General features: G+C 29.7%; 1 protein-coding gene across 2 annotated transcripts; it reads right to left on the bottom strand.

Moving 5' to 3' along the window:
* Positions 1–4045: 4045 nt before the first annotated feature.
* LOC148563313 (uncharacterized) lies at positions 4046–10413 on the bottom strand. Of its 2 annotated transcripts, XM_088488758.1 has the most exons (7): positions 10338–10413; positions 9002–9102; positions 6520–8273; positions 6378–6428; positions 5664–5759; positions 4844–4981; positions 4046–4400 (listed from the first exon to the last, which is right to left on the bottom strand). In XM_088488758.1, the coding sequence occupies exons 2-7, from the start codon at positions 9042–9044 to the stop codon at positions 4236–4238; spliced, it is 2247 nt and encodes a 748-aa protein (XP_088344884.1). In that variant the 5' UTR covers positions 9045–9102; positions 10338–10413; the 3' UTR covers positions 4046–4235. The 2 variants fall into 2 exon arrangements, with proteins under 2 accessions (XP_088344884.1, XP_088344885.1); XM_088488759.1 differs by lacking the exons at positions 9002–9102; positions 10338–10413 and adding an exon at positions 8763–8876.
* Positions 10414–13301: the final 2888 nt, after the last annotated feature.

Here is a 13301-nt window from a genome sequence, read left to right as displayed (position 1 = left end):
ATTATTTACACACAAATCATACCACTCCTATCCCTCTTACAAAACTATAATATTAATGGCGAGGGAAGAATAAATAAACAATAACTAAACTATACATCCATATCGCATAAGCTAACTCAAAGATTCTTCATAAGCTTCTTCGTCCGTTTCCTGAAAAAAGGAATCTGTAAGGGGGTGAGAACATCGTCCTCGAAAGGGTTCTTAGTAGAGGGTTTTAAGAAGTGCTATAAGAAGATACGTATAAAGAGAAGAATTGATTTCAAGGAAGTGACTATCATTCATCCTTTGAATCTTTTTTAAAAAAACAACAGCCAATCATCAAAAACCTTTTCAAAGAAACAATAATTAATTTTTAGAGAAATCCAAAAACCTCTCTTTTCTTATAAGAAAATCTTAATCAGAAACTAATCACAGCCTTCAGCCCATCACACAATCAATCAACACGATCATCACCTCATCACCAGTAATCTCAAAAGTGCCACATCAAAACAAACACAGGCAAAACAGACAAGGAAAGCACAAGTATAGATAGCAGTTACAGCAAATAGTTCAGGTAGCAGTTAATAACAGTTTAACAATTAGGCAAACCAAATTAAGTTTAAACCCAAAAAAAACATACAAATGTAAATGATGCATGCCTATCCTATGGCTGATGAGTCTCATCTGTCGGTTATCAAGCCAACCCGACAAGTCCGGTTTGCTAAACCATTGGACTGTCCCCTGACACGCATCCCCATGAGTCTATACATAGCTTTTTCTCATATATATATATATATATATATATATATATATATATATATATATATATATATATATATATATATATATCAAATCGCTCAATGGGGTACCATTCCTGGAAATTTATAAGTGCCCGGTCACCCTTACGTCGTAGGGTCAACAGAGTATCAAGTCTCAACCTGGAACACGTGGTGGTAAGCCACGGTACTTTACCTAGGGAAACTCGTATCTTAGATAATTCAAATTCATAAGCCATATAAATAATTCAATTATAATTCATCATTATCCACATCATTCTCATCGCATCTCATTCATCATCATACATCAATCATACTCAATCATTATCCTTCATTATTACACCTCCCATTCCGTTCATCAATAGTTCCAATTCAAAACATAATTCATTCTTTTCTAAATGAATCAAACTTAAACCATACTCATTTTCTTAACTCAAAATCAAACCATATAACCTTTGAATCCAAATCTTTTTAAATAATTATCTAAACAAAATCTCTAATTTTTATAAAATTTCGGCACTATCTCCTCTAAAATTCAGACTCTGCCATCCTTTTCGAGTCCCATCCAGACATCCCTCAAACTCCTTTATATCATTTCTAATACCAAACCAATTTCAATATCTCAGACCATGTTCAATTTTTCAAAAATCATTTTTGATAAATTAACAACCCAAATCCAATGTATCAAATCCTTTTCAATAACTCAAACTCATTTCCATTATCAAAACATTTATAATTCTCAAGAAAATCAATTCAGCAACCACCAATTTATCAAAAATCAATCCATAACCCAAATTATTCAATCTTCTCAAACAATCAATCAATCAACCACACAAATAATTACAATCGACCAAAATAATTCAAACCTTTCCATAAGACTTACGAAATCACAAAAATATACATTTCACATTAATATCAATTTATAACAATTTTTAGAAATTAAAATGAGTTTAAGGGAAGCGTCCCTACCTCGATTAGTCACAAGTTGTATAATTAAACCCATTAAATCCTTATTTTCATGTTAATCGACAACAGTGGTAGCAACTGCAGAAATTCTCAAGCAACCGCAAGGATCACGGCAATAACAACATATCTGACATAATTTGGAATTGACGCGGAATGGATATTAAGCGATATTAGAACATAATTGGTAATAGAGTATTGCGGTAAAAAAGAATGGAACCAAATAATCTCACCACGATAAACAAAATAGGATAACATAGTAGCAGCTTCCAAGCTGACCGAACCACAGCTCTGACAACGGCCAGCCGGCCAGAAGTTCAAATAATGGTTCAGCAGCAGTTTCAATTTTGACATGCAATCACCAGAACCGAATCCCTACTGTACCAATAGCTCAGAATCTCTAACAACTTATATCGAAATACTGATTTTTCAAAGGTTCCAGAAACAAAACGCTTATCAAGAAGGCAGGGACTCCAGCGGTAGTTTCCGGTGGTCACAGCCACGGCGGTGCAGCCCAAAACGGTGGCGGTGCATGGCGGAACAACGTTCTTCACCTCTATCGCATCCTTCTTTTCCTCGAGCTCTACTTCTTTCCAAGGACGATGGCGAGCGTGGCTGCAACGGCATTGGTCTCCACTGCAACGATTGCGGCTTGCAACGGCAGGGACAAGTTCGGCACCGGAGATCTGAAGCAGCTGGCGGCGACGAGCTCCCTCTCGCGTTGTCTCTCTTTTCGGCTCAGCTCTTATTCGCGACGGCACTTTCTCTCCTTCTTCCCTTCGACGGCGACGACGAGAAGCACGGCAGCTGGGCAGACAGCGGCGGCGCTGGACACGGTCTCCCTCTCCCTTCAGATCTCTCTCTTCCCCGTTCCTCCTCCTCTGCGGATCTGTTTCCCTCTTCCCATTTTCTCACCCTCTCCGTTCTTCCCTTTCTTTCTTTCCTTCTTTCTTTTCTTTACTTCTTTCTTTAGTTTTCCTGAAGCTGCTGAGTGTTAGATTTTGGGAAAGGAATGTCAGTGGTGGCGAGTAGTATTAGGGAAGTTAGGGTTTTGTTTTTAATTTAATCAAATTAGGATATCGAATATTAATTTAAAATCTAATTTGATCTTTAAAATTAATTTAAAAATATTATTTGTTGTATCAATTTACTAATTGGCTTTCAATCAAATACTCTAATTTAAAATATTAAATTCTGAAATCTCTATTATTTAACTAAATCGTATAAAATTTTTATTCCTATACTTCTGTTAAGTTGTATAACTTAAATATAGAAAATTATTCAATAATTATAAAATTAATTAAAATTTTTAATTTAATTGTCCAAACTTGATTTAATTATTTTTAATAAAATAATTTCTAAAAACAAGTCTTTAATGAATAAATAAATTAAAATTAACTCATAATAATATTTTTTTTTCAAAAATTCTAGGTCTTACAAATTGGAAGTCATTCAAATTAACTCTGAAGTTCGATACATACACACCATTCATTATCAAAAGGGAGAATATAATTGAGGACATCATGCACTCCAAATTAATCAAACCTCCAAACAAAATTGGAACTTACCAGGATTAGAGATATGCGAACAAATCAAAATATTGTATTTTCTACCAGAGATATGAACATATATCTTACATGATTGTGTCATAATAGCCAAAGACCTCAAAAAATTAGTTCGACAAAGTCTCCTAGACAAATACATACTAAGCGACATGGATAGCAAATAAATACAGCACAAGATCGAGTATTTTAAAAAGAAATAATAAAATTTTGATCTTTATCCCTCAAAATTTTAATCTCTTGTATTTTTATTTTTTAAAAATACTAAAGAAATTTAAATTTTGTATTTTTTAAGACTGAAATTTTAGTTCAAATATCTAATTACCAAACACAATATTCAATTTCAGTTTCTCAATTTCAGTCCTAATTCCAAAAAACAAACGCAGCCTAAAAGACATCGAATCTATAACTCAAGCCACACCAGTTCTAAAGGCCTCAAAATAACAATCTTAACAATGCAAATTGATAAACTATATATTAGTTCTTCAGACATGATCTAATACATACTTAAGACTCCTACACATCACATTACCATACTTTAAAGACTCTTTTAATTTGAGTGGTGGAGTCCTTTTGTAGGAACCACCGCGTCGATCAAGGAAGCTGCTGCGACGAACTGAGTTCACCCCGGCTCATTCTAACACCCTGATTATATATATTCAACAATGCATAAACGACATATAATATAATATGTCAAAGGAGGCAGCGTTATAAACTTATAATTGTGAAAATAAGTAACGGGAGCATTATTAGTCGAATGGCGTTTCAAATTTAGCAATATTGTCAACCAAAGTGTTTAACCAAAGCATCCAATCCTTGAAAAACAAAACCAATGGCTAAAGGCACAATGTACGGCATCAAGCATAAGGTAGACCAGACAACAACATGAAAAATAAAACAAAGTTTCTAGCACCATGGCCATTTTATTCAAAATGAGTCCAACAAACATTTCTGATCACTCATCATCGTCCTCGTCGTCCTCCAAGTCTATGATGGTGAGAGCCATTTTCTTGCAGATTGGGCATCTGTTCTTGATGAGCAACCACTGCCTGATGCAAGATAGGTGATATCTGTGCGCACAATCCAATCTCCCAAGCTCTTCACCGTGAACATAGTCCTCCTGAAAATGGTTACGCAAATTCTATGTTAAATAGCAATAAATCAAGAGGTAGATACTAGATATATAGATCACAGATACCCACTTTGCACATATAATTGTAAAAATTATTTTTATTTTGGGGGAGACAAATAATAATTAGTTGCTTTCTGTTAAAATTACTTTTGAAAAAATTATGAAACATAAATCAATTTATTTTAAAATTAAATATTTTTAATATAGATTTTGTATTTAACATATATTTATACTTATAAAAGATTTATTCAATGAGTGAGCTTTTGTAAATTAAAGAATGTAACGTAGTTGGTGTCACTCTCGTTTGATGAAAATGTTTGATAACAAACAAAAAAATTAACTAAAACCAGTTATAACTTACTTTATTTAGCATTTATTAATTGTTACAATAATTAATAAATGATAAATAAGATAAGTTCAGACCGGCTCACCTGACATATGCCGCATGCATCAATGTTCTGAGGCTGCCCACCAACAGTTCGGAAAATTTCCCGTCCAATACATACTGCAACCTCAGTTTCCGTCAGTCCTAAATCGGGGTTGGTCACTCGCTGCCCGTCTCCCAGATACTGCAAATTCAATGTTTTCATCATCATAATAAGCAAATGATATAATTTTTTTTATAACTATATATATAGCCAAATATAAAGTCATTTTAGGGTTTCAATCACCATACTAAAGCGGTTTTTACAATTCTTATCCATGAGAAGACGTTGTTGTTCAACACTAATTAAGAAAAATACAAGAAACTTTTATTGAATGAAAATCGAAAAACTACCTCTAGTCAAAATCAAGTACTCATGTTAACTTCCGAAACCCCAATTCTTCATTCATATACATACTCATAAGTTCAAGTATCCTTCTACGATTTTTTTGTTCTTTATGGTCTAACATTATGACAATGTGGATTTAGATAATCAAACAATAATTTCTAATAAGTCATTAAAAGTAATAGTGATTTTAAGCAAAAATGGATTTGGCCTACTTCTAAGTTTGTTAACCTAATACCATATGATCTTTCAAATATATTGTATGTTTTAATAATATTAAATGTAATAGTAATTTTATCAATACTATCTAAACGAAATCTATCACATCATAAAAGCTTACAAATAAAGATCGCAATTCATTTGATGACTAAGTTATTATCAAAATCATTTTTTGCAACGTCCTGCCAACAAGTAAAGATGTTTATTTTAAAATTACAAAAGCACGAACTAAGCTCAATTCATATATATATATAGCTTTCACCTCATAAAACTGCTGCGGCATATCCGCATCATCCTCCTCCTCCTCAATGTTGTCAAGCAAGTTCAGCACAATGGAGTAATCAAGAATTAAAAGTTCCTATATACAAGACACATACATTTGTAAATTAAATTAATGATAATATAGAGATTTAGAATTTTAAAAAATTAGTAGTTATTTATACAAAACTATCATCTTATAAAAATAATAGTTAAACATCTATACCAACAAATTAACAATAAATAAGTCAATTTTTTTAGCACACAAAAAAATTTACTCATGTATAATTTTTTTTCTTCTAATATACAATTTGCTACCATCATCAATCAACCATCAAACTATCACCGATTTACTACTATCATCAATTAACCATCAAATTAAACTACCACCGTGAATCGCTAATAATCATTCTAAATTATAAATCTTAAATTTTATATTTTAAATTAGTTTTATTTGGTTTCACTTTCAAATATTATTTTTACTTATATTTTAGATATTTTTAATTTTTTTTATATTTCTTTTTAATGTTTAATTAGTAGCTAATTTGTTGGTCAAAAAGTGTTGATTTTTCAATTTTCATAGTTAAAATATAAATGTGTTATATTAGTCTTACAAGTAAAATCGTTTAATAATTTCGAACGATTATCTCCACATAAAACATCTTCAATTGGTATGAATAGTCTTAATCATACATAAAACCCTAACTAACAAACGTACCTCCAGTCGGACGGAACCTCCATTACGCAAATGATCAATGGCAGTGCGGATCTGTTGTAAAGAGCAATTCAGTAAATGGCAAATAATAAATAGAGAGACTCATAGATTACTGAAACAACAGTATTAATTATTATATATGTACCTCTTGTCTAAGCCTTCTTGAATCATCAGCAAAATAAGTAGGCAAATTATAGATCTCAGCAATAGGAGAAGCTCGCAGTGCCCTGTGAGGAGTATTATCACGGGTAGAAGATTGTGACGTTCTCGTCAAGGCCTCGTCATGAGCGTTCAGCCTTCGAATCCATGCACGAGCAACGTTCGACAGCTGCTGAACTGCAGGAACAGCTCCAACGGTAGTACCTGCTGTATTATTCTGACCAGCGCCAGATCCAGAAGAAGGGGTACCGGCGTTTTGTACAAGGCTTTCGAGTAGCCGTGTTGAAGGAGACCCACCGGGGAATAAGCTTGATGATGATGAGTTTCCACGATTCTGAGTCACAGTGATTGTTCCCCTTCCAGCAGGAGAAGAAAAAGGATAGTTGTTTCTGGTGTTGTTAGATTCTCTATTACTTCCTCCAACTCGGTGAGTGAGAGACACAGGAATAGCCCTTGGCCTAATCACGGTGCTCCAAGGAAGAGGGGAAGGAGTCGAAGAAGAAGAAGAAGAACCGCCGTACGGATGATGATGATGATGATGATGAGGAAGATTCTCCATGTAATTGATTGAGGCTGGGCGGAATGGAGAAGTGTCAGCAGTGGAGAAAAATGGTTGATAGCCACGGTGGTATAACGGATTAAATGGCGTGTGCTGGTGGCCATGGTGGATTTGGTGGTGGTGGTGGCTACTATCAAAAACAGGTTGGGGGTAAATAAAGGAACCATCATCAAGTTGCAGAATACCAAGTGTTGTGTTATTATTGTTATTATTACTACTACTAGGAGGAGGAGGAGGAGGAGTAGCAGCAGTAGTAGTAGGTTGAAGGACTTGAAAGCTATCAGACTGAAGAGCTCTTTGCACATCAGAAATTGGCCACAAACTAGAAGGAATACGAACAACATTTTGGGGGTTGTTGTTGTTGTTGTTAGCAGTTTCATGGGGTTGTTCCCTGGAAGATGAAGAAAGATTACTATTGGCGGAAGCATGGAGAGCGCAAGTGGGAGAAGGGGTACAAGTGCAGGTATTAGATGATGATGAAATGCGCAGCGCCGCATTTTCATTTGCGGTGGGTCGCCGCTTGGGGGCTGCCATAGGTTGAGCAACAGATCCACCACCAGCACCACCGGCACTTGAGCTCTCACCCACCGTAAACTCTCGGCGAGCATAATCAGGGGCAGTTCTTTTGATCGGCATGATGCGCCTAGTAGAAGTATTGTTGAGAACGCTCATCAAGAGACCATCTCCACCTCCACCACCACCACCAGCGCTGCCACCGATGACATCCATAGTAGAAGAGCTGCCACCGCCATCACCGCCAAACTGGTGTAAGGATAAATCAAGTGACACACCATCTTGTTGGTTGTTGTTGTTGGCGGTGTTGATTCTCAAATTTCTTTGTAATGTTAAAAGATTTGAGGCATGTTGATTGGTTTGTTCGGTTGTTGGTAAAATTGAAGAGGAAGAATTAAGATTGACCTCTAACAATGATGATTCAAGATCTGGTTCTTCATCATTGATGTGGATTATTTCAACAGCAGGATTATTATTGTTAATTGGGAGCATGATAGAAGTCTCTCTGTTTTCCCTAGGGACAATAGCTGAGGAAGAAAAACTTTCAAAAAACAGTGTCGAATTATTATTACCACCAGTACCAGAAGTTGATGAAGGAGTAGTGAAAACCCTCATTCTCCCTTGTGCTGGGTTTCGCCTGTTCCCTTGACCCTGTTGATTATTATTTTCTGTGATGTATGACAAACCGAACACATCATATATTTTAGTTTAGAATTTCAAAATAAGAGAATCAACCCTATATTTTTAACTAGACCCTTAACTGAAAAAAACCCTAAAAAAAAAAACCTATAATCACTCCTCAACATCAAAATTAACATACTTATATACAAATTTAAATATCATATATAACATATATTTAAACAATAAATGTAAACAATATTATTAGCCACAAAAAAATTAATTAATATTTCACTACAATAGATCTAGTAAAAGAAATGATAGAAGAACATATCTAAAAGACATAAACTTCAATAACAGCATAAATTTTAAAAATATATCTAAAAAGATACCAGCTTCAATAACAATAAAACAGCAATATTGACAACGCAAAACAAAGTAGAGGCACAATAGAGACTATGTAAAACAAATGGTGGCAAGATAAAACAAAAAAAAAAAATCAAGAATTGAGCAAAAGAAAAGCAAAAAAATAACCTTACAGAAAAATAGAATAGAGCAATACGAGAATTGAAAAAGATTGAACGAGACTAATGACATATTGGGAGTATATGTGAGAGCTAAATACGACAAAGGTAAAGATTAAGATAGAGAGATGACTGAGAATGAAATGTAAAAAATTAAAAATTGTTGATATGAAAAGATTGTCTTTGAATTTTTATCGTAAAAAAATTGAAAATGAACAAATAGTAGGCTACAGCTAGTATAGTGTATGTGTTACCTTGACGGTTGTTCATAGTTGTAAAGGTTGAATTAGTTCTCATTATCAAATATTTAAAGAAAGAGATGTTAAGACGGCACTTTATGAGATCGCTAACAAACCTGTATCAGGAACAAAAGTAATAATAAAAAGAAAACATTATTATTCAGAACAAACTCATGATAAAGATGTAACAAAAATTTCATTTTAATTTGTGTCCTTTATTTTATATGTTGATTTATTAAATGAGCATCACATATAGTCTAATTGTGAATAAAAATAATATATTTGTTAATATATTTAATTCATCATCTTAAAAAATTTATTAAAATTATTAAAATTAAAATCAATCAAACTAAAATCAAAATTAATAATTCTACATCATTAATTTTATGTATGGTCAACGAAAAAAATATGATACACAATCAATATTAAAAGATGTTCAGATGTAATAATCTATAAATAAAAAATAAAAATAAATAAAAATACTAATGAGTTTGTAAATTATTAGATCAAAAAATATTTTTAAATAAATAAAATAAAATACTTTAAAAAATAATTTTAACATTATTTACTAAAATATATTTTTTAACAAAATTAGAATATTAAATAGAGTTATCTCAATTCAAAAAACTCGAGTTAACTTTTTCTTTTATTTTGGCATTTTTCAGCTGTCTTTCTTCCGATTTTATGCCGAAATCAGGGAAATCACCGCCAAATTTAATTTAATTTGGACTCATCTCACCTGATTTTTGTGCACTCTAATCATTATAAAATTTCCCTTATTTAATACATTTAACTTATCAAATTTTTTCTTTTACTTTTATACTTCAACTTGTATCTTCATTATTTTATTTTTGTTTTATTTTTATTGTAATTGAATCAAAATATATCAAATAGAATTCTAGCTAATTCATTAACACGGCAAAATTTTAAGAGATTAAATTACAGGTTCACTCCATTACAATTTAAATTAGAGTTGGTTCATTACAATTTTGCCCAAAATTAGGATAGGTTTACCTGATTTTTTTATCCAAAATATATATGGGTATAAAAATAATATTAAAATAATTTGTTTTGAAAAATAATATTTTATTTTATTTTCAAAAATTTTCAAAAAATTGTGTCTTAAATAAAAAGTTAATCTATATTAATAAAGATGAAAAATACTGAAAAATTAAAAACACAAATGAAAAGTTGAGAACATATATATATATATCAAGAAAGAAGATAAAATTAAAAAATACTAATGAAAAAAAATCGGCACCCATATATCTCACTATATTGAAATATATGTATGTCTGTTCACTATTTTTTACAAAGTAAAGAGATTACATGAAAGAGAATTAACATATACCGAGTAAGAGAATTGGTGGACAGCAAACCAGAAAATAAAAATTTCAGGAACTCTTTTGTCACTGTATCTTTCTTACTCTTCTAGTGTATCTATGTATGTATGAACAATGTGAGTCTAGTGAGAAGTCTAATTTATAGAGTGAATTATTGAAGCATATCCTCCACATATGGCAAGTGGTTCTTCGTAATATTAATAATTAATAATATATAATAATAATTAAAAAAAAGTAAAATACCTATTATGATATCGTAGACTATGTAAATATTTAATTTATTATCTTAGATTCTAATGTAATATCTATTCTAGCACTAAATTCTTATTTTTTACTCATAAATTTAGTTAATTATTTTTGTATTAACATCATCTTTTTAAGCGGAAAAATATCAGGACTTATAATAGGAAATAGTAACAATTAGTTGCCAAGGGATTATTGTTCACAACATTACCAAGGCTCTCCTTACTGGTTGTCACATTTATGTCATAATTGACCTCATATTTTTTTTTTTTATCAATGTCATAGTAAATATTATTATTTTTAGTTAGTATTTAATCAGTAATAATTTATACTTATATTTATAGATATTTTTTACACAATAAATATATAATTTGTATTTATATTTATTAAAATTTTAGATATATGAATTAATACAGTTTATACTTATATTTTTAAAATTTTGAATATATAAATTAACAAAATTTATTTGATAAAAATAATTTAATATTTGTACTGATTAAAAATGACAAAAAATACTAAAAATTAATAACTCTCAAGAATATCTTTTTTTTTTTGTTTTAAAGGGGAAATTTTCATGTTTCTTATTTTTCTAATATAGAATATGTTTTATAAAAATGACATGTATATGATAAACGATTATGTTATGTGTACATTAAAATTAGTCATTAGTATAAAACATATATTAAAATATAAATACGCGTTAAAAATAAATTAAAACACATATATTTACATGTATTTATACCTAAATATATTAGTGGCTAATTTTAGTGTACGAATAATATTTTGTAATAAAATAAGTAAAAACTCACATGCAATTAGAGATGATAAAAGAATTCGAACCCACGAATATCACAAAGATTACTCACGATAAAAAGAAAAATAATGGAGATCCGCTAAATCCCCACAGGGACAGAGACTAGTCGTCCCCACGAATAAACGGGAATGGGGGCGGGAACTGAGATATATATATATATATATATATATATATATATATATATATATATATATATATATATATATATATATATATATATATGATGTAAGTGTATGTTAATTTCTTTTTTTCAGTTTTATTTAAAAATAAATTAATATTGTGCATAATATCTAAATTTACACCAACTAATTATTTAAATTTATATCATTACAAGAACGGAGTACAGTACTATCACCAAGTTATAATCGTCGACCAAAATTTGTTATGTTGAAAACTTTTTTATTTTGTTTTCTTTTGGTTTGTATGTTGGAGTTTTAGTTGAATAATGTTAAATTGGGTTTAGTAATGTTAAATGTGTTTGAATTAGATTTAATTTGATACATTTTAGTTGAATTGTATAAAATTTTATTATGATTGAGGTTTTTTATTTTTTAAAGTTTAATATCCACGGATATTTATTTGTCTCTCTTAAAGGAAAAATAATGGAGATCCGTAACAGAGAATGTAGGACAATTTCTTAAACGGAAATAGGGAGTAGGGGAATGAAGGGTTTTTGCTCTCATAATTACCCATTGTCATTTCTATAAGTAATTATTTTTATGTAAAATTGATAGTTAAAAATTGTTAGATGATAATTTAGTTAAATCTGTTAAATTATCAAATGATTCTCAACTATTAATTTCACATAAAAATAACTGAATTTAATGTTTTATTGATTATATATATATATATATATATATATATATATATATATATATATAATAACTAATTGAAAATTATAATAAATAATGGGATATTTTTTACCGTTTGTCAAATTTTTTTCTATTATTTAATATAAGAGCGACGAGTCTATAATCTATATACATTACTCGTTTCTCAATTTATTAAAGTAGGGAAATGTATATAGACTCATTACCTTTATTTAAAAAAATTTGATGAAAGGAAAATATTTATATATATTTCTTACTTAAAAAGGGAGAGTATGAGTGAATTCTAGTTAAGGTAGTCATTTATTATTTTTTTTTTCTATTTTTTTGCCATTAATATTTCATACATGCATGAACCGTGTTTATACATTAAATAAATAGATAATACATTATTCTTTATATATATAGCAAAAAAAAAATTTAAGAGACCAACATTTTTATTAAAATTTAGCCAGTATTTAACTAATAAAAAAATAAATAATTTTATACTATTAAATATAATTTCATACTATTAAAAATAATAATAATAACTAATAAATTAATAACTATAAATCACAAAATCTGTTAATCCTAACATTTTTCATAAGAAAAATATATATAATGTCAAAAGGTTTAAAATAAAATCCATTTACATAATACAATAATTCGTATCCAATATCTTAATATAAACTTTATTTAATATATAATATATTATCTTCATTTTTTATTTGTCACTCTATTCTTTATTCCATTATAATATTTGCCAAATATAATTTTTCTATGAAAATTTTATAATAAAAATCATTCGTTTTATTGTTAATTTATTTAGGTTGTTTCTTTTATCTATCATTTTGTTTGAATAATATACAATTACTAAGAGAGTTAAAATAAATCAAGAGTAATCTAAAAATAATTTAGTTTTACTAAATAACTCTTAATGAAAAAATAAAATAGTAAAATAATTTTTAATATTTTTATTTATTATAGTATAATTAATAATTCAATTAAAAATATTACATTAAAAAATAAACGTGACAGTTTAATAGATATTATGAAACAAAAATAAAGTCAACATGACGACTAAAAGCTCAGATATAATTCATTAATTG

The sequence above is a fragment of the Arachis ipaensis genome, chromosome B5, assembly GCF_059453495.1.
Source record: "Arachis ipaensis isolate K30076 ecotype BB chromosome B5, ASM5945349v1, whole genome shotgun sequence".
In the NCBI taxonomy this organism is placed as follows: domain Eukaryota; kingdom Viridiplantae; phylum Streptophyta; class Magnoliopsida; order Fabales; family Fabaceae; genus Arachis; species Arachis ipaensis.
The sequence above is the reverse complement of the archived record's forward strand: the minus strand, read 5'-3'. Positions and strand labels throughout refer to the sequence as shown.